Raw genomic sequence first — 26,568 nt, forward strand, 5'->3', positions numbered from 1 at the left:
TGCCAACCCACAGGAGGATACTGTTAAACAACAAAGACAACTCATAGAACAGGAGTTAAAGAACAAACAGCAGATCCTCAAGAACTTGCAGCAGAATGGCGAAAGCAGAACAGGAGGCAGAGAAGAAAAGGCAAAATAAAGAACTGGAGATAATGGAAAAGGAGGAGAAAAAGTGTTGGGAGCTACAGAGAATGAAGGATAAAGAGAGTTTTTGAAAATGGAAGAGAATGAAAGGACAGAGGGGAAAAGGAAAAATAAGCAGGATAAGAAAGAGAGAAGGGGACAAGAGCAAGAGAAGAAAGAGGGAGAAAAAGAGACGAGCAGGAGGCAAAAAAGAGAGCTGAGGAGGAGAGAAAAACGATTGAACAACGAGGATGAGAAGGCAGAGGAGAAAATGAGGAGGCGACAATTGGCAAAGAGCATGAGGTAAAAATGGCAAAGAAGAGGGAGGAGATGAGAAAATTAGAACGGGAGTTAGAGATGCATAGAATGTCTTACAGGGGACCACCCCTCCCAAAAAAAGAGTGGCTTTCTGGGGCAGCTTATGAAGACCATGAAATAAGACTCACCCTTTGACAACCTCTATTTCCAGCTTTTCCTTGCAAATCAGCAAAGGCAGGGCATCCATCTGTTTCATATTCATCATCATTTCTACAATCCCTTTAGAAATAAACCCTTCCTCAATTAATTCCTCTAATTAGCATCCCGATCCTCAATAAATAGTCAGTCATTCAGTCCCTGTGCTTTAACTGATGTACCACTGTGAGAGGTGACTGCAACAACCCAACACACCATCCATCAATACTAGGCACTAAGAGACAGTTCTGGAAGTTAATGCAGTTAATGTTAATGCAAAAAAAAAAATGTGATGCAGTTAGTTAGGAGTGAAAATAACCAAACAAATACATTGTATTAGACCTGTAATCACTTTGGATATGCATGATCATTCTCAAAGAAAATCCGCTATGTTGTAAAACTAGTTCATTTAATATAGTGATGAACAACTCTCAATGTATTGAATATGAAACCAACATTGAAACCATCTAAAAATGATCTAAAACACATCAGTACAACTTCCACAGGGAGGCAGCAGAAACCAGCTGATAACAGAGCCACCGCACGGCACATACGTCAGTTCAACGTCTATTTTTAATTTACATTTGGTTGAGTTGTCAACTAACATGAAGTCAATGTGGGATCAACATAACATGTCACCATGTCATTGGATTTAAGTTACAAGTTGGGTGAAAAAGAGACGGAATTTCCTTACGTTGATGACTTTTTGCAAATCCAATCAGTTTTCCACGTTGATTTAACGACATCGCTTAGATTTTTTGTTGTTGAAATGATGTAGAAACATTACACCTACAGTATGAATACGGTCCAAGGAATTTGGTAGAAGAATTCTTCTATTTCCTCTGCAGATCTATGCACCGTTGTGAAATGGCCAACCTGTATCACTGAATATACAATATCATCCAATGTAAGTCCTCCATGTATAAATCTTGGTAGTGATGGGTCAAAACAATCCTGGAAAATATCAGATTGATCCTTTATCGAAAAAACATCTGCAACATCTCACTGGTAGAACATCTTGTCTGTGTTTTATCAGTGCAGCAATGTAGAGAATCAGCTTTTTCATTGGTTTAGAGGGGTTCCTCTCTGTTATTAAGGATTCTGTGTCCATTTGCCCTTCAATTAAAGTCTACACTGAGTTGGCACACATGTATTAAGTGTTACTAAAATATTACGAGTGGGTGCTTTGGGAAATATTCCGATTATTTTGCAAACATGGTTGCTCCTTGTGTATTGTAGAAGCTAGAAAAAATGTGTTAAAATACATTCCTCCCCACTGGGTAAAAGCTGGTTGAATCAACGTTGTTTCCACGTCATTTCAACAACATCAAAAATGTATGAGACGATGTTGAATCAATGTAGAAAACTGATTGGATTTGCAAAAAGTCATCAACGTAAGGGAATTTCATGTTTTTTCACCCAACTTTTAACATAAATCCAATGACATGGTGACATTTTCTGTTGAATTCAAGTTAGTAAATCACCAAATGTAAATCAACACGTCTGTGCCCGGTGGGTCTTGTTGATTAAAACGACATTATGCAAAATACCGTCAAGCAGAATGACCTTGATCTAGACTGAAATGCTTGGCCACTCTCTACATCTTATATCTAAAACAAACATGTTTACAGTGTGATTACAGGTTTTAGGCAATGCAAAGTAAATGTGAAAATCAAGATGTCTATATCGCTGGAGATAGCAACACAACTCAGTTAGGATGCTTACTAATAGAGCAAGATCTTTATAGTACAGCAAGCCTATCTATCTATCTATCTAGCGTATCAGTATCTATTAGACAGCAAGCCAAAGGCCTTGTGTCTTGTCCAGAAAGGAAAGAATGAACTGAAGGAGGGATGCAGGTTCAGATGCATTGTTCTTCTATCTCTTCTTCTCCTTCATCCCTCCATCCTTGGCATAGTGCCTGTTGAGCTCAGCAATGTTATGATCTGTGGCCCCAAACCGATGCATCTGAAAGGCAGAAGGAAACAGACACACATAAAAATCTCATACCAGACCTTCCCAGTAGCAAGCCAAGAGTGTTAGCTAGTTGTTATGGAAACCCCAGTTGGCACAACCACAACCACACATTTTGGTGTGGTTACTTTGGGGTCAGACAGTTGTTTCCCAAAAATTATCAGAAGTTTTGGTGACATACTATAAGTGGATCATTGTTGCAATGTAGGCAAAAAATAGGCTACTGCTCCTCTTCAGATTCAAAATGCTATTCAAAACTCATCCTTATCCAAACAGAGAGATGGCTTGGGTGCATTCAAAAGTGCCAATTCTAGGATCCAATTAGAAATGCCCTAAAAAATTCCATGCCCGCTCCAATTGACCAACTCAACACAACTGAAATTAACTGACCCAACCAGCAGTGCTGAAAGGGTTCACTTCCTTATTCAAAATGGCAGCATCCTGTCCTCTCACCTGAATGAAACTGGGCCATGCAGCAGAGGCCCTCCCCGCGTGCCGTCCGGTAGACGGGCGACACACACACTCGGGTGGTGGGGGGCAGGTGTGTGAGGCGCGTGGACAGTGAGTTGGAAGGCAAGTAGAGGGAGGAGCGCGGGGCAGCGGTAGAGCCGTGGATGCCCTGTCCCTCCCAGGTGAGCCAGTAGCCTCTGAGGCCGTCCACGCTGGCTTTCCAGTCCACCTGCACAGAGTCACTGCCCACCGTGGTCAGCTGCAGGTCTGCTAGAGCCGGCCTCACTGAGAAGGGATGGAGAGAGGGAGGGAGAGAATAAGGCCTATGTGCTGCATTTATACAGTTCTATGTAAAGCATAATAGTCAATTTTGCACTTCCCCCTTTTAATACTTCAGTTTAAGCTTTGAGGCTAATACCATTCTACATCTGTGCCTAAGAATATATCCTCAATGCTCCTTACCCTCCTCAGTGCACACTTTGACAGACATGGCCCTCTCCCGGCCGGAGGAGTGCCGCGCGCTCACGGTGACCAGGTACTGGGTGTCTGGCTGGAGGTTGGTCAGCACGGTGGAGTTCTGCCCTTGGCCCACAGTAGTCATGTGGAGCTTCCCCCCCGACAGGGCCATGTACTCCACCTGGAAACTCTGGACAGACTCTGGCTGCAGAGGACCCCAGCTCACCCTCACACTGTTGGCCCCCGAGTCAGACACCGTCACCACAGCCGGGCTCAACACCTCTGAGGAGACTAAGTGATATAGTTGAAGTCGGAAGTTTACATACACCTTAGCCAAATACATTTAAACTCAGTTTCTCAATTCCTGACATTTAATCCTAGTAAAGATTCCCTGTCTTAGGATCACCACTTTATTTTAAGAATGTGAAATGTCAGAATAATAGTAGAGAGACTGATTTATTTCAGCTTTTATTTCTTTCATCACATTCCCAGTGGGTGAGAAGTTTACATACATTCAATTAGTATTTGGTAGCATTGCCTTTAAATTGTTGAACTTGGGTCAAATGTTTTGGGTAGCCTTCCACAAGCTTCCCACAATACGTTGGGTGACTTTTGGCCCATTCCTCCTGACAGAGCTGGTGTAACTGAGTCAGGTTTGTAGGCCTCCTTGCTCACACATGCTTTTTCAGTTCTGCCCATACATTTTCTATGGGATTGAGGTCAGGGCTTTGTGATGGCCACTCCAATACCTTGACTTTGTTGTCCTTAAGCCATTTTGCCACAACTTTGGAAGTATGCATGGTGTCATTGTCCATTTGGAAGACCCATTTGCAACCAAGCTTTAACTTCCTGACTGATGTCTTGAGATGTTGCTTCAATATATCCACATAATTTTGCTTCCTCTGACTCCATCTATTTTGTGAGGTGCACCAGTCCCTCCTGCAGCAAAGCACCCCTACAACATGATGCTGCCACCCCTGTGCTTCACGATTGGGATGGTGTTCTTTGGCTTGCAAGCCCCCCCTCCCCCTCCCCCCTTTTCCTCCAAACATAACGACAGGCATTATGGCCAAACAGTTCTATTTTTGTTTCATCAGACCAGAGGACATTTCTCCAAAAAGTACGATCTTTGTCCCCATGTGCAGTTGCAAACCGTAGTCTGGCTTTTTTATGGCGGCTTTGGAGCAGTGGCTTCTTCCGTGCTGAGCAGCCTTTCAAGTTATGTCGATATAGGACTCGGTTTACTGTGGATATAGATACTTTTGTACCTGTTTCCTCCAGCATCTTCACAGGGTTATTTGCTGTTGTTCTGGGATTGATTTGCACTTTTCGCACCAAAGTACGTTCATCTCCAGGAGACAGAACGCATCTGCTTCCTGAGCGGTATGACGGCTACATGGTCCCATAGTGTTTATACTAGCGTACTATTGTTTGTACAGATGAACGTGGTACCTTCAGGCGTTTGGAAATTGCTCCCAAGGATGAACCAGACTTGTGGAGGTCTACAATTATTTTTCTGATTTTCTCATGATGTCAAGCAAAGAGGCACTGAGTTTGAAGGTAGACCTTGAAATACATCCACAGGTACACCTCCAATTGACTCAAATGATGTCAATTAGCCTATCAGAAGCTTCTAAAGCCATGACATAATTTTCTGGAATTTTCCAAGCTGTTTAAAGGCACAGTCAACTTAGTGTATGTAAACTTCTGACCCACTGGAATTGTGATACAGTGAATTATAAGTTAAATAATCTGTTTGTAAACAATTGTTGAAATTAAAATTACTTGTGTAATGCACAAAGTAGATGTCCCAACCGACTTGAGAAAACTATAGTTTGTTGACAAGAAATTTGTGGTGTGGTTGAAAACCGAGTTTTAATGACTCCAACCTAAGTGTATGTAAACCTCCGACTTCAACTGTATGTAATAATATAATATTAAAATATATATAATATGGTGATTTACCAGGTGATTTTATTCTAAAGTGGAAGTGAAAGCTGGAATCAATCCTTAACGGTGGAACTGCCACATCCGTTTCTGATATTACAACAAAGAAGATAATACAAACGAACAGTTTTTTTCCCGTCTGACATCATTGCAAGTGCGATGTAAAATTAGTACATGTGCTGCTGTTCTAACGAGGCACAAGCTTCCCCAGCTCTACTTTGTCAACAAAACAAAAACAATAACAACGGCAGTGCGTTGGACAGTGGTGCTGTTTCCCCTACTGCGGATTCCATCTTCAAGAATGTTCAATATAGAGGCCCATGCTGGACACAACCCTAAAGACACCACACTCCAAGTCAACATTGTTAATTGTAACAATGAATATGTTGTAAATGTCCAATGCAAACGTGCCACCTCCTCTTACCTGGATTAGTGGTGAAGGTGACAGAGAGGGGGTTGAGCACCTGTAGGTTGGACTTGGGAGTCAGTGTGGCCATGTATGTGGTGTCTGGTTTCAGGCCCATCAGCCTGGCGGTGCTGGAGTCCCCTGGCCGGGTCAGTCGCTGGTACTGACTACCACTGGTACTGGGGCTGGTACCAGTCTCCCCTGCATCTCTTTCGCTCACTCCTAGACTGGGCGCCGGTCCAACCCTGATCTCATAGTAACCGGTCAAACCGGCCAGAACCGGTCGCCACTGCAGCATGGCGCTGTCTGTGGACACGTCTCGCACCTGGAGCCGTTCAGCCCGGAGGATCTCTGTTAGAGAAGAGACAGACTGAGACCGAAGGACTGAACCACTGGTGCAATATACACCTCCAGTGGAGACTCGTTTCACTTTAATAAATCGGAGGACGTGCTCATTGTAATGGCTGGAATGGAATGAATGGAAATTTATATTGGAACGATGGCGGTACCATACCATATTATCACAGTGTGCAGATTCCTTTCTCTCACTGGTAAACATTCATACTTGGATAACCAGAACAAGATGGCAAAAAAGAGAGGGAGGAAAGGGATGAGGAGTGGAGGACACACCAGTAAGAGACAGGAGCTCAGACAGACAGACAAACTGTGGGTTCTCCAATGCATTCACAACTCGTGCCATAAAACCCTCGAAATAGATAAACCAGTTCTGGAGGATACCATTGTAACAAATAGCAAACCAGTATTCAGGTTTCAGTATCAGCGGATAGGAACCTCAGGCACTCCCTAAAGGTACCCTGGATTCTCCTTCTATGTCGTAAACAAACTGTATTTACACTCTGCGTCCGCCCATCACTATGCATCATGTCTTAGAGCTACATATGTTTACTGGAAATGCCTGTGTGTCGATATGACTGTTACCCTATCTGAACAGAAAAATACCGTCTTGTCTATATATATCTGTCTGGCACCGTAGGGGGGCACGGTAGAGGGGGCTGGGTTGAATAATGTCTTTATTAATAGTCCCCCCTCTCTCATTCCAGTCTAAAACACACTGTCTCTCCTTCCCTCTATGTCCCACTGTCTCTAGGAGTGGGTATGTGATAAAGGAGTAGCACAGAGACATGGATTTGTACAGCAGCGCAGTTTATAGTAGAGCTCAAAAGAAGGTGTCAGGTCCATGTTAGTTGCAGTCAATTGTGGAATCAAATTGGACACACACAGAACCCCACACGCACTCACCAATAATGGCATCCCTCAGGTCCTCAGTGATGATACTCATATCGTCAATGTCCACAAAGTACAAGTGTGACTCCACAGGAGGGGTGACCACCTGCCGCAGCACCTGGTAGTTCCCGTGGCCCGTGGAGATCACCAGAACAGCCACGCCCTCCTCTCTCAGCTTCTCCATTGGTCCAATCACATCACCCGGCTTCACCCCATCCGTCAGCCACACTAGAACTCTGGGGAGTTCTTCCCTGGCCCCCGCACCACCACCGGGCTTCAGCACCCAGTCCTTGGCTATCCTGAGGGCCTCCTCTGTGTTGGTGTCGCCCCTCAGAGGCTTGGTGTTCCCCAGTGCCCCCTGTAGGCCAGTTTGGCTATTGTGGCTGTCAAAACCAAACTCAAGGCGGGGTTGGGTGCCCACCTGCAAAAGGCTCACCCTCACCTGGTCCTCACCCAATGAGAAGGGAAGGAGGAGCTCGGACAGAAAGCCCAGCATGCGGGAGTAGTCATATGATGAGACGCTGCCCGAGGAGTCCAATAGGAAGAGGACGTCACCTTCACAGCAGTTCAACACTGAGAGGAGAGGAGAGGTTACAGGTGGTGGACACACATTCAGTAGATTTTTACAGCTATAGGAGAATATAGATACATATGTATAGGCTATGGCTACAGATTATCATGCTAATAATATGTGAAAATGAATGAGAATTATATGCTCCCAGAGTTTAAATGCAGCAATATTTACACCTTCTCAGTCTCTCTTCCCCCCACTCCATGGTGGGTGAATTTCTTTAAGCATAGTGCTTATAATAAGTGTGTGAGACGCACAACAATTAGTGTATGTGGGAAACAGGGAAACATAGTGGTATAGTTAGTTAACCTACAAACTTCCCATAGAGAAGTGGCAAACTCATAGCCACACACATTTACGGGGGAATGTACAGTACAATCCTAGAGCAAACTGAGACGGTGTGGCATCTGTGGAAAAACCCACTACCACTTCCAACTTTCTCTCCCTCCCTCTGATTCCTTCTCCCTCCCTTAACTTTTTCCAGTGGTCCCCTCCCTGTTCAGTATGAGTGCGCACACACACACACACACACACACACACACACACACACACAGAGAGAGAGAAATGAGTGGAGGAGTGAGAAACAAGTAATTACAGAAATTAGACAAGATCAAAACAAACCAAAAATAGGTATGAAGTGAGATAGATCAGAGTAGGGATGGGCGGATGAAGGACGGATGAAAGATGCTGTCACAACATTTAGGAAGACTAGGCAAAATATTCCAGATTTTGCCAAATTTCCATATTTTGTAACAGTAGCACGAAGCATGGCTTCTCATTTAAGGGAGAGGGGGTTAGGGGGAGAGAGGGGAGAGGGGGGAGAACAGTAGGAGCTACTGGGTATTGGTGGTATAAGGAGGGGTTAGGTTGGAGGTGAGGATAGAGAGAGAGACAGAGAAAGAAGAGAAAGAAGAGAGAGAGAGAGAGAAGAGAGAGGGTAAGGGGGAGGTGTGTTTTTGCAGTTCCATTTGAGAGAAGAGGAAGAATGTGCAGTAGTAGCATATGTGCTCAGAGCAGAAAGAGTGAGGGAGAGAGAAAGAGAGAAAGAGAGAGACATGCTAAGTTCATTGTCCAGCTATGAGTACTTTTGAAATGCACTATTTTCTACGGGCCCTTAAAAGTGAATTTCTTTAGGCTTTAATTTGACGCTCGATCTGTGGTGGTTGTACTGACAAGAGTGTAGTGTTGAAGGACGAATTGCAGTGAGTGTGAAAACACTCTGCCTTTCTCTCTTTCACTCTCTTGCTTCCTAAAGAATTCACTACATCTGTCTTCTTGTTTGGACTTTGTACTCCTCCAGCTGCCTTAGTGGCCTCCAGGTTAAAGCGTCTGTAAACTGTACTTATGTATGTGTCTCTCTACACACTGAATGTAAATTATGAAACCCCATAACCTTGATGAGCATGGGAGTAACTGACTATAACGCTTTAGCCCTGTTTCACACATGCATGGAAGCTCACACACACACACAGGTGTGTACTTCAGAATGATAGCCCAGATGTGATAGAAAAGGCCTCATCCGCAGCTCTTCTTGATTCTAAAACATGATGTGGTTATATCACCAGGCTGTATCACAACCGGCCGTGATTGGGAGTCCCATAGGGTGGCGCACAATTGGCCCAGCGTTATCCGGGTTAGGGTTTGGCCAGGGTAGGCTGTCATTGTAAATAAGAATTTGTTCTTAACTGACTTGTCTAGTTAAATAAAGGTTAAATAAATAAAAATGAAAAAACATCAGTATGTAGGATCAAAATACATCATCACAGGAGATTAAACCTGAATAAACTGTGCTTCTCAGCCAGTCCTTAGTATTAAAAGCATTTCTATGTTTGAGTGCGATGCATAGAAAGTAATTAGGCTATCTAAGTCAAAGCATGTCTTGTCTATAAATGGAAGAGGGTGTGAGAAGTGACCACTGACAGATTGAATTGACTCACCACCAAGTTTACTTTTCACCACTATGGTTATGAGCTCTAGCTAACACATGCATGGTTGTAACAAGCGTTCAATAATTATTATGGTGTTATAATCAATTAGATGTTTTAATTTACATCACAATAAATCATATGCATAAATACATTTAACTTAGCGTTAAACTTCTCATTAAAAGCCAGGAACAGGTATCAACATAGCATTTCTACAATTTTGACAGTAACCCATGACCAGTAGTCTATGATAAAATGATTGTGCCAATCTAATAACACCATTTGGAGATACTCTGACCTCTCCTCCCTAGTCTGTCAGTCATGTAGAACTAGGCTATAACATCCACCCACCACCAGACCACCGACCATCACCTGCAAAGCTCACCTGCTTCTGGTGCGGAGTTCTGACCACTGGACGACCACAGGAACACGCAAACCAGCATGCAAGTAAATAAAATCCGACCCTTCATTGCAAGGGTTAATTGTGATCAATTCCAGTATAAAGAATTATGACGATATCGAAAGGGCTTCCTCCAAAAAAGTGTCCATTGCCTGGACCGTCGCTCCAAGTGAAATGGTAATCAGCCTTACATTCGAGCTACTAATAGGCTATACAAAGATTGGAACTTCACAAATCCTCACTTTCACTCAGACTTTTCCAGTTTTGTTTCTGTTTTTCTGGAACATTTTATTCTCGTAATATTTTCCCCAGAAAATTGGTTGCTCGGGTATCCTCCGTGAGTTTGTGAGGTAAAAGGCGCCTTGAGCAAACTAGGGCGTGAGTGTTCAAGTCGGTTCTTCGCCCTGACGCCAGTCCCGTGTCCAGGTCCTGCCCTTCCAGTGTTCAATCGTCTTTCTTTTCAGTCTTTCAAGAGACTTCGAATAGCAAGAAGCTCAAGAGTCCTCTCGCCAAACGTCATTGCGCTGGAAAGGTGCCCATTTTCTCATAAAGGTTATCTTTACATTTTATGGCGAGTAGTCAATCATGCAAAAAGTGAAGTGTCTTGAAAATGTAAAACAACATAAAGAAGAATTGTAACTTTAAGCTTTGAAATTAACCAACGGAGATGCATAATTATCCGGGTTCTGTACACTATCCTATTATAACTACGAATTTTGGTTGTGAGCCGTTGTAATTATGGATACTTTTATTACCAGTGGGCCACTGACTTTCAGCACCAAAATCATTTTATTGAGAGTGCCTCCTCAAGATGACAGGCCTACATGTAGGCTATATTCTATTTAATGTGTATGTGCATGCTTAGTTAAATATGATACTATAAGATCATGTAAAATATTTTCTAAATATAGAATTACAGTATGCTGACAAACTGTTCACTGACTGGTGGACACAAATCATGGGGTCAAGCTCTTGGACTTCAGCATCAACTTTGCTCAAGTCATCAAAATAAATTCCATTAAATATTATTTTTAATTGAATTGCATCAGCCTATAGTGCCTCAGGGGAGACTTGGAGAATGTGATATTGGGATGGGGTCTATATGAGAGTGAAAAGCAGGCAGCTTTTGTATATATATATATATATATATATATATATATATATATATATATATATATATATATATAGAGAGAGAGAGAGAGAGAGAGAGAGAGAGAGAGAGAGAGAGAGAGAGAGAGAGAGAGAGAGATAGAGGTTGAAATGACTTCTGTGCCCAGTGGGAAAGGTCTGATGTCTAGAGACCTCGGTGACACCACATTACCCAAGCTTATTTTGATTGTTCCATTGTAACAGAACACTCCACCACACACCTAGTAACTAAACACTGAGTCTGTACAAAACAGTAAAAGATAGGGGCTGCTCTATGAAAGATAAGGAGTTTACCCTTTACCCTTTTTCGCGGCTGCAGCGTAGCCTACTGGTTAGAGCGTTGGACTAGTAGGTTGCAAGATCGAATCCTCGAGCCGACAAGGTACAAATCTGTCGTTCTGCCCCTGAACAAGGCAGTTAATCCACTGTTCCTAGGCCGTCATTGAAAATAAGAATTTGTTCTTAACTGACTTGCCTAGTTAAATAAAGGTAAAATACATTTCCAAAAATAATATTGTTTTGTTTGACCAGCCTGGTCTTATAGACTAGACGTAACATAGTAAACGTAAATCTGGGACACTCAAATTAGTATGAAATGTTACTTTGGTATGGTTACAGAAGACAGATGGTTACTTAATGCAAAAAAACGAATGGGGGTGGATGGATGGGCATAGAACGCGAAAGTCTAGAAACACAAAGGTTGCGAATTCGAATCTCATCATGGACAACTTCAGTATTTTAGCTAATTAGCAACTTTAACTACTTACTACTTTTGAACTACTTTTGAACTACTTAGCTAACCCTTCCCCTTAACCCTAACCCATTTTAGCTAACTTTTACCCTAACCTTAACCCTAACCCCTAACCCTAACCCCTAGCTTAGCTAATGTTAGCCAAACCAAACTAAACTAACTCCTAAACTTAACCCTAACCCTAACCCCCCCAGTCTGGTCCACTGTATAGTACACTGTTTATCTCAGCAGATCGGAGTCCTGCTCTTTGCACTGTCCAGTAAGCAGTAAATCAGTTAGAAATACCCACCTGGAATAACCTTGTATTGGTATGTGTGTACTGTATGTGTGTATATGTGCGTGTGTGTGTGCGCATATTTGCATGTGTGTATCTATGGCATGCAGGTTTTGACTAATGGATCAGGTGAGTGTCTGTGCTGTATGCAATTCACATCACATGTTGTTACAGGGGGACCAGAGTAAGGGAAATCATATCAACCCCACACCAGTTCATGTTGACACATTTCTATCTTCTCTCAGTAAGCATACGTTATGCAACTAAACTGGCTATCTGTTTTCACTTATTTGCACATACCCTAGCAATCTCTGTGGAAGAGTAGTTATGCTCCTCTGAGATTCACATGTCTTTCTGGAACAGTGTCATTGAAAGCGATTGGGCAAAGTTGCAAAAAGAGGTTAGTTGAGCATTTTTGGCAGTGGACAAGGCAATAGGAATAAGGGAGGAAGGGAGGTGAAAGAGTAAAGGAGGTGGAAACGGACAAATGGATGACAAGTCTAATACTGTATGACACCTCCATCGCCCAACCCTCACAGTGTGACAACATGGAAACACAGACACACAGCATTTCGTGAGTGGAGGGACCTATTTTGTTAAATTCTGAACACTTGAAGTTTACACAACTACGCACCATTTGTAATTGGGGTTTATACAATCTCTTAACACTTTGTCAGCGCTCCTGCTGTTATTTACCATTAAAACTTTGGCTCCAGTGCTTCTGGCATCACATCACAATGGAAACACAATTTCAGTAGTAAAGACAATTCTCCACATCACTCCTTACTGCCAGTTTTTGCACCTTCCTTTGCGAGGTTGAGGAATTTTAGGTTTATGAGCGTGCCATGTTTTGTAGAGTTGTGAGAATTAAGAGGTGGAGTGTTGACTTTCTCCAGACCTTTCTAGGTGAAACAAACGGCAGCGCAAAGATAGGAGACAGGCGATGAATGAGAGGAGAGATTGAGCACCTATCTGATCAAGAGAAGTAAGAGGGAAAGTGGGTCAAAGGGAGATAAAATATGAGAACGAACAGGGCGATCTGATAGGCAACAAAATAGACCAATTATTAATCCCCCAATCTGCTTGATGTCAGAAGCAAGCCCAAAGCATTCACACTCACAGCCCATGCATGCCAGGCCTAGGACACTCATGTGTAAGCTCATGTACTATTTTTGATTTAGACACCAGACATAAATAAAAGTAAAAATAAGTTAGGAGGGGGAAGTCAGAGGGGTTTCCCATCTCTGGGCTGTGTTGAACTTAATTGACCAAATGTCCAGCGTCTTCCTGACACGCTGTGATCCTTACTTTCCTGCGTCACTGGAACTTCCTGCTCTTCATGGGGTGTGCATCCTGCCCATTGCTCATCATGCGAACTTTGTTACCACATAGATGACTGTTTTATGGGGGCTTCAAAATAAGCCCCTCAGGACAAAATGGCTGACCAAGTGCAGGATATTCTACCATGCTTTGAGAGCCAGACAGCCAAACTGCATCGAGCTCAAAAGGAAATGATTCATCATAAGACCTCCTAAACAAATATGACAAGTTACATTAAACACAACATACTGTACATTGCATGGTACTTTTGACTTAGATCATGGATATATTAAGCATCATGTATGTTGAACTTAGGGAGGAAAACATACTACACTCATCTGTGCACTGTCTTCATGTGAATTAATGATTCAACTACAAGATTCAACTAGCAAGGATACACATATTTTTTGCTATTTTCTGCACTGAGTCTTTCCCAAATTCTAGGGGCCAACACCCTCTGTGTAACATTTAAAGTTTCCATAGTGAAATATTACAGTTTCCCATATTGCCAAGATCGACTAATGGAAGTTCTCTCTAAAGTTGTGCTGGCTTCTCCAGAAGACTGGTCTGAAAATAGCCTTATTGTGACAGGGAATGGTGGACTGTCATTAGAGTTGGTGTTCAAATGGGGTCATCGTGATGAATGGCTTATTTGGAGAAAAAAACTTATTGGGGTAAGTTTTGCACAATTTACACTGTGCCTTTGGAAAGTATTCAGACCCTTTGACTTTTTCCCAAAAAATTTACGTTACAGCCTTATTCTAAAACGTATTACATTTGTTTTTTCCTCATCAATCTATACACAACACCCAATAATTCTAAAGCAAAAACAGGTTTAGAAATTTTTGCAAATGTTTTTTAAATTTTTTAATACGGAAATATCACATTTACATGAGAATTCAGACCCTTTACTCAGTAATTTGTTGAAGTACCTTTGGCAGCGATTACAGCCTTGAGTCTTTTTGGGTATGACGCTACAAGCTTGGCACACCTGTATTTGGGGAGTTTCTTCCATTCTTCTCTGCAGGTCCTCTCAAGCTCTGTCAGGTTGGATGGGGATCTTCACTGCACAGCTATTTTCAGCTCTCTCCAGAGATGTTCGATCGGGTTCAAGTCTGGGCTCTGGCTAGGCCACTCAAGGACATTCAGAGACTTGTCCCGATGCCACTTCTGCGTTGTCTTGGCTATGTGGTTAGGGTCGTTGTCCTGTTGGAAGGTGAACCTTCGCCCCAGTCTGAGCTCCTGAGTGCTCTGGAGCAGGTTTTCATCAAGGATCTCTGTGTACTTTGCTCCGTTCATCTTTCCCTCGAATCCTGACTAGTCTCCCAGTCCCTGCCGCTACAAATATCCCAACAGCATGATGCTGCCACCAATCATGCTTCACTGTGGGGATGGTGCCTGGTTTCCTCCAGACGTGACGCTTGGCATTCAGGCCAAAGAGTTCAATCTTGGTTTCATCAGACCAATTAATCTTGTTTCTCATGGTCTGAGAGTCCTTTAGGTGCCTTTTGGCAAAGACCAAGCGGGCTGTCATGTGCATTTTACTGAGGAGTGGCTTCCGTCTGGCCACTCTACCATAAAGGCCTGATTGGTGGAGTGCTGCAGAGATGGTTGTCCTTCTGGAAGGTTCGCCCATCTCCACAGAGGAACTCTGGAGCTCTGTCAGAGTGACCATCGGGTTCTTGGTCACCTCCCTAACCAAGGCCCTTCTCCCGAGCTCTAGGAAGAGTCTTGATGGTTCCAAACTTCTTCCATTTAGGAATGATGGAGGCCATTCTGTTCTTGGGGATCTTCAATGCTGCAGACATTTTTGGGTACCCTTCCCCAGATCTGTGCCTCGACACGGAGCTCTACGGACAATTCCTTCGACCTCATGGCTTGGATTTTGCTCTGACATGCACTGTCAACTGGGGACCTTGTATAGACAGGTGTGTGCCTTTCCAAATCATGTCCAATCAATTGGATTTACCACAGGTGGACTCCAATCAAGTTGTAGAAACATCTCAAGGATGATAAATGGAAACAGGATGCACCTGAGCTCAATTTTAAGTCTCAAAGCAAAGGGTATAAATACTTATGTAACTAAGGTTTTTCTGTTTTTTTTTATTAATACATTTGCAAACATTTCTTAAAACCTGCTTTTGCTTGGTCATTATGGGGTATTGTGTGTAGATTGATGAGGAACAATTTTTATTTCATCCATTTTGGAATAACAAAATGTGGAAAAAGTCAAGGTGTCTTAATACGTTCTGAATGCACTGTATCTACTTTAAATAACCAGTTCAAGAGTTATGACAACTGCTTTGTGATACATTTTTCTTTACATTTTGCACAGATGTGATTACAATACTAATGCTATTCTATCATTTTATGTATAAACAGAAAATTGCAATGATTTCTGTACATAACTGTTAAAACTAACTTTGTTATTAACATTTAATAGGAAGTTCATCAGCCAAATGCCATTTTTTATTGTATAGTGACTTGAACGTCCATTCAGTAGTTTGTCCTTGGGTAAAATAAATAGTATTTTGTTCATTAAAATGTGGAATACTAAAGCCCAGTTATTCAGTAACCATGGACCAAGGTCAGTGTCATTTTTGTATTATTTATTTATTTATTTAACCTTTATTAAACTAGGCAAGTCAGTTAAGAACAAATTCTTATTTACAATAAGGGCCTAGCGGGGAACAGTGGGTTAACTGCCTTGTTCAGGGGCAGAACGACAGATTTTTACCTTGTCAGCTCGGGGATTCGATCCAGCAACCTTTTGGTTACTGGCTCAAGGAGTCATCCAATTTCAGAGACAGAGTTCTCCAAGCCCTTACTCCCAGGTTCTATCATACAATCTGGAGGAAAAGAATGCAACATTAAATTGTAACACAGCATAAGCGCTCACAAACCCCTTATCTCGGTGCAGAAGTGTTTATATCACTGTTTACATTAAAAAGGATTCCTCATCTCAAGCTGGCCGTGGGGCCACTCTCTCTTTTCCTCCACCTAGGCCCACCTCATATTCATTTTCTATTTTCTTCTCAAACACCACTGTGGTCATTTCCCTTAAACTCTCTCAATTCTTCATTTTCTCGGACCATCTTCCAACCATACTGTGTGAGTTTTTCTCTCTTATTTTATGTATTTTTATGTGACCCTGTTCTCTCTTTCTCTCAGTTTTTATTTCATCCATTTCCCAGCAGGTCTTGGCCTTGGTCGAATGCAGCTGCATTCTCCAGTCCTTCCTCCCTTTGTGATATCATGAGTTTACTCTTCATACCCCTCACACTCCCTTTGTTTCACAGCTGCCTTCCACCCTGAGTAACACTCATCAATACACAAATACACGCAAATCACATATGCGCAAATTTTTGTTTCCATTACATCCGTGGGACCTATGTACTCACTAGTCACCTAAGCAAAGATCTGCTAAGGTAGTCTGAGTTGGCCATTGTGTTCTACTGATCCAGGTGCAGTAGCTGGGGGGGCCTAAACTATATGTGTTTGTGAGTTTCTGGATTGAGCGGATGCAAGAAAGGGTGGGTTTGCTTTATGATACCTTTGATTGGTTGCCAAGTTCTCCAACTCCCTCCCTGAACTTGCGCTAACAGATTCCACTGCGGATGTACCCACAACTCCACATCTCCGTGAGTTTAACGCAACAGTAGTGTGACCTCATTGAGTGTGTGTGTGTGTGTGTTTGTTTGTGTCTATGTTTCCATCTTGTGGAGACATACAGCAGTGCAAACCTGTACTCATAGCCCTCACCATGTGTAAAGCACTTATTAATGACAGGGAGATGACAGTTGATGTGCCCAGTTCATCCTGCCTGTTAACACAGTCACCTATTATTAATGTTTCTCTTATTCCACTCATTGATCTTCTCCCTTTTTTCTCTCCCTCCCTTCCTCTGTGCCGTAGGGTCAGGTGGTGAAGCTGCCTGCCTTATTTTCAATTGTCAATGAACCAGACGGAGTCGAAAAGAGTCATCACATTGTCTGTCAGTGATATGGTACCAGGGGGGTTGTGTTACTTTGAACTTGTCTGCATAAACACTGCTTTCTACCAGTCAATGAGTCACCTAAGGCTGAGGTCACACAGAATGGAAGCGTGCTTCATATAGCTCAGACGCATGGGAGAATGGATGTTTTACATGGGGTATAGATAAATGAGACAGAGTCAGTAGTGTTCCAAGTTTAAGGGGTTGTTTCCTACAAAATCAAGATGGGATCAGTGGGACGTACTGTGTGTCAAGGAATAGAATTAATTGGCAAAAATTGTTATAGTATATAATGCCAAAGTTGTTTCGCAAATGCAAACTTGATACATAGGTGACATATACTGTAACAATCACTTAACAGTGATTAGAACTTTATTTCACTGTGTTGTATGGCTTTCAGATTTTCCTTTTAGCCACCAAGTAAACACACCTTTTTTTTCTTGCAACACCTAAAAGTAAAAATGGGCCTCGACCCACCAGTGGGTCCTTTGGGAAACACTGACTTCCTAATGTCACCAGTGAACCACATCAGAACATTTCTATTTGCTGCCACTTATTGTAAGTCAATATAATCAATTTTTCCAGAGTGAAATGGAGAATTTGTGAACAGGGCTATTTGAACAATTGCCAATATACTCAAAGCTGCCGTTTTTCCTTTTATTCCTTTCAACATCAGCTGCAGCTTGATGGCCCTTCTATACAGCTAGCATAGGACGCTGTGGAGAAAGTCTAACTGAAGGTCACGGTCAATGTCTAACAACAGCTGTGTGAATGAAACAGGCCCTTGATGTTTGCCTGTGCCGTCTTGTCCCATCGACTGCGCTATAGAAAACTACACAATGATTACCTGTCCAACACAATGCATGGCCAGATACATGAAGATTCAATTGAATGCTGCACTGCACATAATTGCAGGGCAAACATGACATTTCTTGCTACACAACTTCTTTTCACCGACTACAGAAATTCTAACCTTATTCCCAGGCTCAGTTGCTACCGCATATGAGAGCAGGCTGGGTGGACAAGATTACAGCAATTCTAGTCGGATTCACTAGAAAACATTTCACATGCCCCTTACTCTTATTTGTTCTACTTACTTAATTACTTTACTTGTATTATTTGTATACTAATGATTTGTGTCTACTAAATAAAGAAATGTTTATGATACAAGAGAGACTCAAGACTGGAAAGACAGTGTAAACAGGATGCCTTTCAGATAGACAATAGTCAGCATCCCAAATTACATCCTATTACCTATTTAGTGCACTACTTTTGACCAGGACCCATAGGCCTTTGGTCAAAAGTAGTGCACTAAATAGGGAATAGGGTGCCTTTTAAGGTGCACACACTTTAAATGCAGTACGTAGGCTGGGGATTCCACTCTGAAAGGATATTATCTTGACAGAGTACACAGGTTGTAACAGTTTCACCACATGAAGGCCTTGCTCTTAATCCACCCACATGTACTTTCCTGTCTTTCTGTTGTTATTATACAGATCAGATGCGCTCAAGATGTGCCAGGCCCACAGACAAAGCCAGGCATGAACTGGTGAGACAGAGAGAGAGATCAAATCAAATTTGATTTGTCACATGCGCCGAATTCAACAGGTGTAGACTTTACTGTGAAATGCATACCTAAGGCCTTTCCCAACAATGCAGAGTTAAATAGTAATAAAAAAAAAAAAATAGTAACACAATAAAACAACAATAACGAGGCTATACACAAGGACTACCGGTACCGACTCAATGTGCAGGGGTAAGAGGTATGTGAGGTCATTTAGGTAATATGTACATGTAGGTAGGGGTAAAAGTGACTAGGCAATCAGGACAGATGAAAGTGTTTCTATGTGTGAGTTTGTGTGTGTGGTGTCAATATGCATGTATGTGTGTAGTATATGTGAGTGTGTGGGGAGAGTCCTGTGTGAGTGTGTGGGGAGAGTCCTGTGTGAGTGTGTGGGGAGAGTCCTGTGTGAGTGTGTGGGGAGAGTCCTGTGTGAGTGTGTGGGGAGAGTCCTGTGTGAGTGTGTGGGGAGAGTCCTGTGTGAGTGTGTGGGGAGAGTCCTGTGTGAGTCTGCATAGATCCAGTGCAAAAATGTCAGTGCAAATAAAAAAGGGGGTCAATGCAAATAGTCAGGGCAGCCATTTGATTAACTGTTCAGCAGTCTTATGGCTTGGGGTTAGAAGCTGTTCAGGAGCCTTTTGGTTCCATACTTGGCACTCCGGGACTGCTTGCCACCGCCTGATATAGAGATCCTGGATGACAGGGAGCTCGGCCCCTGTGATGTACTGGGCCATATGCACTACCCTCTGTAGCGATCTGCGGTCGGATGCCAAGCAGTTGCCATACCAAGAGAGAGAGAGAGAGAGAGAGAGAGACTTATGGAAATGGTAGATATTCTCAAAGACACATACAGAAGTCATACAAACGTATGTACTATCAGACTTGAATTTAGAACATATGGAACTATATAACATGAAATAATAAGGGTGTGCTGCATTATTCTTTGAGGAGACTAATACACGTTACATGTTATAAGTTGCAGTAATCATTGTGGTTTTCTGGGGCAACAGAGTGGGAATGTGATGTTGATTTTTTTTTCTGTGGCATAATCCATTATACATCTGATCTAAACAAACAATACTTTCCCCCTTACTAACCATCCCGTTGTATTACTCTTTCTATGATCTTGTCTGAATGCGCTTCTCAAAATTAAATCTCGAATCGGCTTCCTATTTCGCAACAAAGCATCCTTCCCTCATGCTGCCAAACATACCCTCGTAAAACTGACTATCCTGCCGATCCTTGACTTCGGCGATGTCATTTACAAAATAGCTTCCAACACTCTACTCAGCAAATTGGATGCAGACTATCACAGGGCCATCCGTTTTGTCACCAAAGCCCCATATACACTACCCACCACTGCGACCTGTATGCTCTCGTTGGCTGGCCCTCGCTTCATATTCATCACCAAACCCACTGGCTCCAGGTCATCTATAAGTCTTTGCTAGGTAAAGCCCTGCCTTATCTCAGCTCACTGGTCACCATAGCAACACCCACCCGTAGCACGCGCTCCAGCAGTTACATTTCACTGATCCCCCTAAAGCCAATTCTTCCTTTAGCCGCCTTTCCTTCCAGTTCTCTGCTGCCAGTGACTGGAACGAATTGCAAAAATCACTGAAGCTGGAGACTCATATTTCCCCCACTAACTTTAAGCACCAGTTGTCAGAGCAGCTCACAGATCACTGCACATAGCCCATCTGTAAGAAACCCATTCATCTACCTCATCCCCATACCGTTATTTATTTATTTTTGCTCCTTTGCAGCCCAGTATCTCTACTTGCACATTCATCTTCTGCACATCTATCACTAAGTGTTTAATTGCTCAATTGTAATTATTTCACCACTATGGCCTATTTATTGCCATACCTCCCTTATCTTACCTCATTTGCACACACTGTACATAGACTTTTTCTATTGTGTAATTGATTGTATGTTTGTTTATTCCATGTGTGACTCTGTGTTGTTGTTTGTGTCGCACTTTGTGTTTGTGTTTATCTTGGCCAGGTCACAGTTGTAAATGAGAACTTGTTCTCAACTAGCCTACCTGGTTAAATAAAGGTTAAATAAAATGAAAAATAAATTAAAAAGTGTAAGTTTAAGTTGACTGTGCTTGGAAAATTACAGAAAATATTTAATGGCTTTAGAAGCTTCTGATAGACATGATTTGAGTCAATTGGAGGTGTACCTGTGTTTGTATTTCAAGGCCTACCTTCAAACTCAGTGCCTCTTTGCTTGACATCATGGGAAAATTAAAAGAAAATCAGCCAAAACCTCAGAAATAAAATTGTAGACCTCCACAAGTCTGGTTCATCCTTGGGAGTAATTTCCAAACACCTGAAGGTACCACGTTCATCTGTACAAACAATAGTACGCTAGTATAAACACTATGGGACCACGCAGCCGTTATACCGAGTTCTGTCTCCTGGAGATGAACGTACTTTGGTGCAAAAATTGCAAATCAATCCCAGAACAGTAAAGGACCTTGTGAAGATGCTGGAGAAAACAGGTACAAAAGTATCTATATCCACAGTAAAACGAGTCCTATATCGACATAACCTGAAAGGCTGCTCAGCAAGGAAGAAGCCACTGCTCCAAAACCGCCATAAAAAATCCAGATTACAGTTTGCAACTGTACATGGGGATAAAGATCGTACTTTTTGGAGAAATGTCCTCTGGTCTGATGAAACAAAAATAGATCTGTTTGGCCATAGTGACCATCGTTATGATTGGAGGATAAAGGGGGATGCTTGCAAGCCAAAGAACACCATCCCAACCTTGAAGCACGGGGGTGGCAGCATCATGTTGTGGGGGTGCTTTGCTGCAGGAGTGACCGGTGCACTTCACAAAATAGATGGCATCATGAGGAAGCAAAATTATGTGGATATATTGAAGCAACATCTCAAGACATCAGTCAGGAAGTTAAAGCTTGGTCGCAAATGGGTCTTCCAAATGGACAATGACACCATGCATACTTCCAAAGTTGTAGCAAAATGGCTTAAGGCAAACAAAGTCAAGGTATTGGAGTGGCCATCACAAAGCCCTGACCTCAATCCTATAGAAAATGTGTGGGCAGAACTGAAAAAGCGTATGCGAGCAAGGATGCCTACAAACCTGACTCAGTTACAGCTCTGTCAGGAGGAATGGGTCAAAATTCACCCAACTTATTGTGGGAAGCTTGTGGAAGGCTACCCAAAACATTTGACCCAAGTTCAACAATTTAAAGGCAATGCTACCAAATACTAATTGAATGTATGTAAACTTCTCACCCACTGGGAATGTGATGAAAGAAATAAAAGCTGAAATAAATCAGTCTCTCTACTATTATTCTGACATTTCACATTCTTAAAATAAAGTGGTAATCCTAACTGACCTACGACAAGGAATTTTCTACTAGGATTAAATGTCAAGAATTGTGAAACTGAGTTTAAATGTATTTGGCAAAGGTGTATGTAAACTGACTTCAACTGTATGCACGCACTACTTTTCCATTAAAACATTTTTATTTATTTTTATTTATTTTTTCATTTCCCTTCGCCAATTTGGACTATTTTGTATATGTCCATTACATGAAATCCAAATAAAAATTCATTTAAATTACAGGTTGTAATGCAACAACATAGGAAAAACACCAAGGGGGATGAATACTTTTGCAAGGCACTTTATATCAAGATGAGCTAAAGTTACTATGTAAAGAGACAGCTGAGAATAAAATGAGTACGACCTCCTCAATGACGTCCTAGACAAAAATGGTGTGCTCAGGGTGGGAGGAAGACTTTGTGACTCATCTCTTCCTAACTCAGTCAACCAACCCGCAATCATTCCTAAGAAACACAACATCGCGAAAATGATAATTGCTCACTACCATGAAAAGGTCAAAAATCAGAGTAAAGGTCACAACATAAATGAGATCAGGTCAAAGGGCTACCTTATCCTAAGTGTCAATCAGGCCGTAACCTCTCATCTTCACCAATGTGTGACTTCTAGAAAGCTCTGGAGACCCACAGAAGGGCAAAAGATGGCTGATCTCCCTCCAGAGCGCATGGACTCATCACCGCCATTTACATACTGCAGTATGGATTGTTTTGGCCCATTTCTCATTAAGCAAGGACGAAGACTGCACAAAAGGTATGGCCTTCTCTTCACCTGTTTTTGTGAGAAGTATCCTTCGCTCCACACTCTCTCTCTTCTGGTGGACTAGATGATTCTTCTTTACAAACCTTCTTCTATGAAGCAATGTCAATTGTAAACAATCGCTCACTCACCATTGACAACCTCAATGATCCAAACAGCCTTGAGCCACTCACCTCTAATCATCTGCTTACTATGAAATCTACCACAGCTCTACGTCCTTCAGGCAAGTTCATCAGGGAGGACATGTACGCTCGGAAAAGGTGGCGGCATGTTCAATATCAAGCAGAACAGATTTGGAGCCGCTGGCGAAAAGAGTATCTAGCCAACATCGCCATCAGGCAGCGCTGGCACACCCCGACAAGAAATCGGCAAATCGGTGACATAGTGATGAGAGACAATGGTCTGGCAAGAAGTGAGTGTCAGTTAGGTAGAGTTTCAGAGACTACTGTTGATACAGATGGACTAGTAAGGAGAGTCAAAATATGTGTTGGTGATCGGAAGTTAGACAAGACAAGCAAGCGTCTCACCAAGCTGTCAGTGTTCAAATGCCAAGTTCAGTCACTGGTGTTGTTAAGATAGATGCCCACCAAATCTCTTTACATCCTTTATCTAACTGTGATCTCTTGTACTTCTGAATGGTTGGTGCTATGATTCCATACCTTTCTGATCCGCTATTTCTGTCATAGGTAATTTAAAGTACAGAAATAATTTGTGCTTTGTGTATACAATGTACATTGTTCCAAATCACTCATGATTTGGCGCCAGTGTAAATTAACCCCTAAAAATGAGTGTCAGATCACAATGTCTGCTCTATATTTGGACTTTTATATTTCTTTGTATGACCTTTCAATCCTCACTGTATATGTGGCAGTGTGACTTATTTTGACAGCAGGTTTTTTGCCTTCTCTGCTCATTGGGTATATGGGAAATGGGCATGAGAGAAAAAGGAAAATAACTAAGATTGTTTCTTGGATGCTTGAACAATGTCAAGCTTAGCACCTAGCTGGAAAGGAACAAGGTATTTACTGTCTTTCAATATTGGTCTTGTTTCAGAAATGTTTCTAATTCTTTTGAACGTGTACTGAACAGATATGTGTCGTAATTGATGTTCCGAAGTCTGCTAGCATTATGACGTTATTAGCTGTAGCCTAGCTCCACTGTGTGCTGGCTAATATTAGTTAATCTTGCACCACATTAGCAAGCTGTTAGCACGTAATCAACTATTTGGGTAGAAATTCTCATGCATAGATATGCATTTAATGTATGAAGCACGCTAATGTAAAGTTGTGTAAAAGTGTATTGTATTGTTCAAATTGTAAGAGCATTTTTGGTTTGTTCCTCCATCAGCTCTTACGGTGTGTTTATGGAAATGGTACCCCATTAAATTTTCATCAACCATCAGTTTGAGAGTTCAACTGGGGATGCTACACTCATGGCCACAACAGCTTCAATCTGAAGTCTTTTTCTAAGTTGGCCCTCTTGTGTTGTCCTTGGGAAAGATGTTGTTGTGAATCATTACCTCTAAAATGGCTGGCACAGAATGGCAAACGGCAATTACTTCAACTTTGTCAGATCTTGACACCTGGGTGAGAGCGAATTCAGTTGGCTGTCAATCAGGTGAATGTCACCAAAAGCATAGAGGAAAAAAAACTATAAAATAAAACGTTGAATTTATATGTAAAAACACCAATGTATCCCAAGGGCCAAGCTCAAGACATAGCACTAGCAGTCAAGCACTTTGAAATGTAGGTCAATAGCCAACTAATGCTTATCTTAAAGATTAACTGGAATGAAAACCAGCATCTTGGGGATTGGGATACCATCAATGTACCAGAATCACTGTAGGCCTAAAAACACATGTAACATTAACATCTTCCATGACTTAACATAAACAATGTAGGATTAGGTCATACCTTATCATAACCACCCAAAAAAATGTAAGACAATTGTACAAATATCATAAACCAAAATGTCATGTTACAGATATAATTGTACAGACTTTGGGTGACAAGTAGACATCAGAATTCCATATTTGTGATAGATAACAATTAAAGAGGAGATTTTTTATCTCTTTAATTTTCTTCCCAAGAAGGCTTAAAAAAATATATTGAGCGATATCAATCTAAATTCTGACTTCAACAAATGGGAGCGGGGCAGAACCAAAAAAACGGTATTGTATTATTATTTAAGAAATCCTTGTCCTCCTTGATCTTCTGAAATAATTCACTGAAGCATGTTAAAATGTGCTAAAGCTCTCACCCTTTTTTAACCTTGCACTGATGCAGAAATAATTAATTTTATCCGAACATTTTTTATGCTATGCTTGACAGGGCACCCCTTAATCCTCACTGTTCTAAATTAATCCAATCTTTGTCTGATACCTTTACATTTTAACTTTGTTATCAAGATCCAAAGGTGCAAACACTATGCCCCAGAATGTCTCAAATGTAATAGAATGAGCATGATAACTTGTCCATTAACAACTTTATCCATTCATTTTCTAAAATAATTTCCCTCCCATCAATTTGCTCTTGCTGAATGAACGAGATGTTTCAGATCGAAGTTGTGACGCGACGTTACTATATTGAACACGACCCTGCTTGGTCATGAGGTGGACGCGTCAGCTCTTTGATCAGGATTGTAATCATTAAAGGCTCTGCATGATTAATCTGATGTCTGCAGTGGCCGTACAGCATTTACTGTGATACGGCCTCCGCAGAAGTCAGGACATTCATTCTTCTTGTCCTTCGCGGAGCAGAGCTGTCAAGGAAATTAGTTTGTCTTTATATAGGACCTCCCGCCCCCACCTACCGTTAACCAATCATGTCAATCCGGAGGCTCCATATAGCTGACGGTAGGTGGGGGCAGAAGGTCCTGTATAAACAAACTTACTTCCTTGACAGCTTCTCTGTATGAATTATGAAGTATGAATGCCCTGACTGAGGCCTTATCACAGTAAATGCTGCAAGGCCACTGCAGATGTCAGATTTACAACTGTTTGGACAAAATGCTCTGCATTGTCAAACAGAATATTTCCAAAATAATGGCCTGCCTAGCATTTTTATACATGACCCAACGCATGATGGGATGTTAATTGCTTAGTAAACTCAGGAACCACACCTATGTGGAAGCACCTGTTTTCAATACACTTTGTAGCCCTCCTTTACTCAAGTGTTTCCATTATTTTGGCAGTAAAATAAATGGGCAGCACACAGCCTACCAAAATGATGATTGTTAAGTTGCGACTGTCAATGAAGGTAGAGGCCCAGCCAGGCATATCGCAATATTTCAAAATACAATCGTGAGAAAACAGTTTGCTTTCCAAATGGCTATTGTTGTAAAGAGAAGACAATGAAAAGACAAATCTGTCTTTTAGTTATCAAAAGTCTCAACATAACTGACCAAACTATATGGCCTATCTTATTGGCACCAGCGGAG

At 41.9% G+C, this 26,568-nt stretch overlaps 1 protein-coding gene across 1 annotated transcript; it reads right to left on the reverse strand.

The window, feature by feature from the left end:
• Window positions 1–966: 966 nt before the first annotated feature.
• On the reverse strand, window positions 967–10,434 carry LOC129860903 (von Willebrand factor A domain-containing protein 1-like). The gene is made up of 6 exons (XM_055931800.1): window positions 9,936–10,434; window positions 7,070–7,627; window positions 5,828–6,160; window positions 3,463–3,747; window positions 3,004–3,285; window positions 967–2,544 (listed from the first exon to the last, which is right to left on the reverse strand). Exons 1-6 carry the CDS (start codon window positions 10,018–10,020, stop codon window positions 2,516–2,518), a joined length of 1,572 nt encoding a protein of 523 aa, XP_055787775.1. The 5' UTR covers window positions 10,021–10,434; the 3' UTR covers window positions 967–2,515.
• Window positions 10,435–26,568: the final 16,134 nt, after the last annotated feature.

This window comes from Salvelinus fontinalis, chromosome 8, assembly GCF_029448725.1.
Source record: "Salvelinus fontinalis isolate EN_2023a chromosome 8, ASM2944872v1, whole genome shotgun sequence".
In the NCBI taxonomy this organism is placed as follows: domain Eukaryota; kingdom Metazoa; phylum Chordata; class Actinopteri; order Salmoniformes; family Salmonidae; genus Salvelinus; species Salvelinus fontinalis.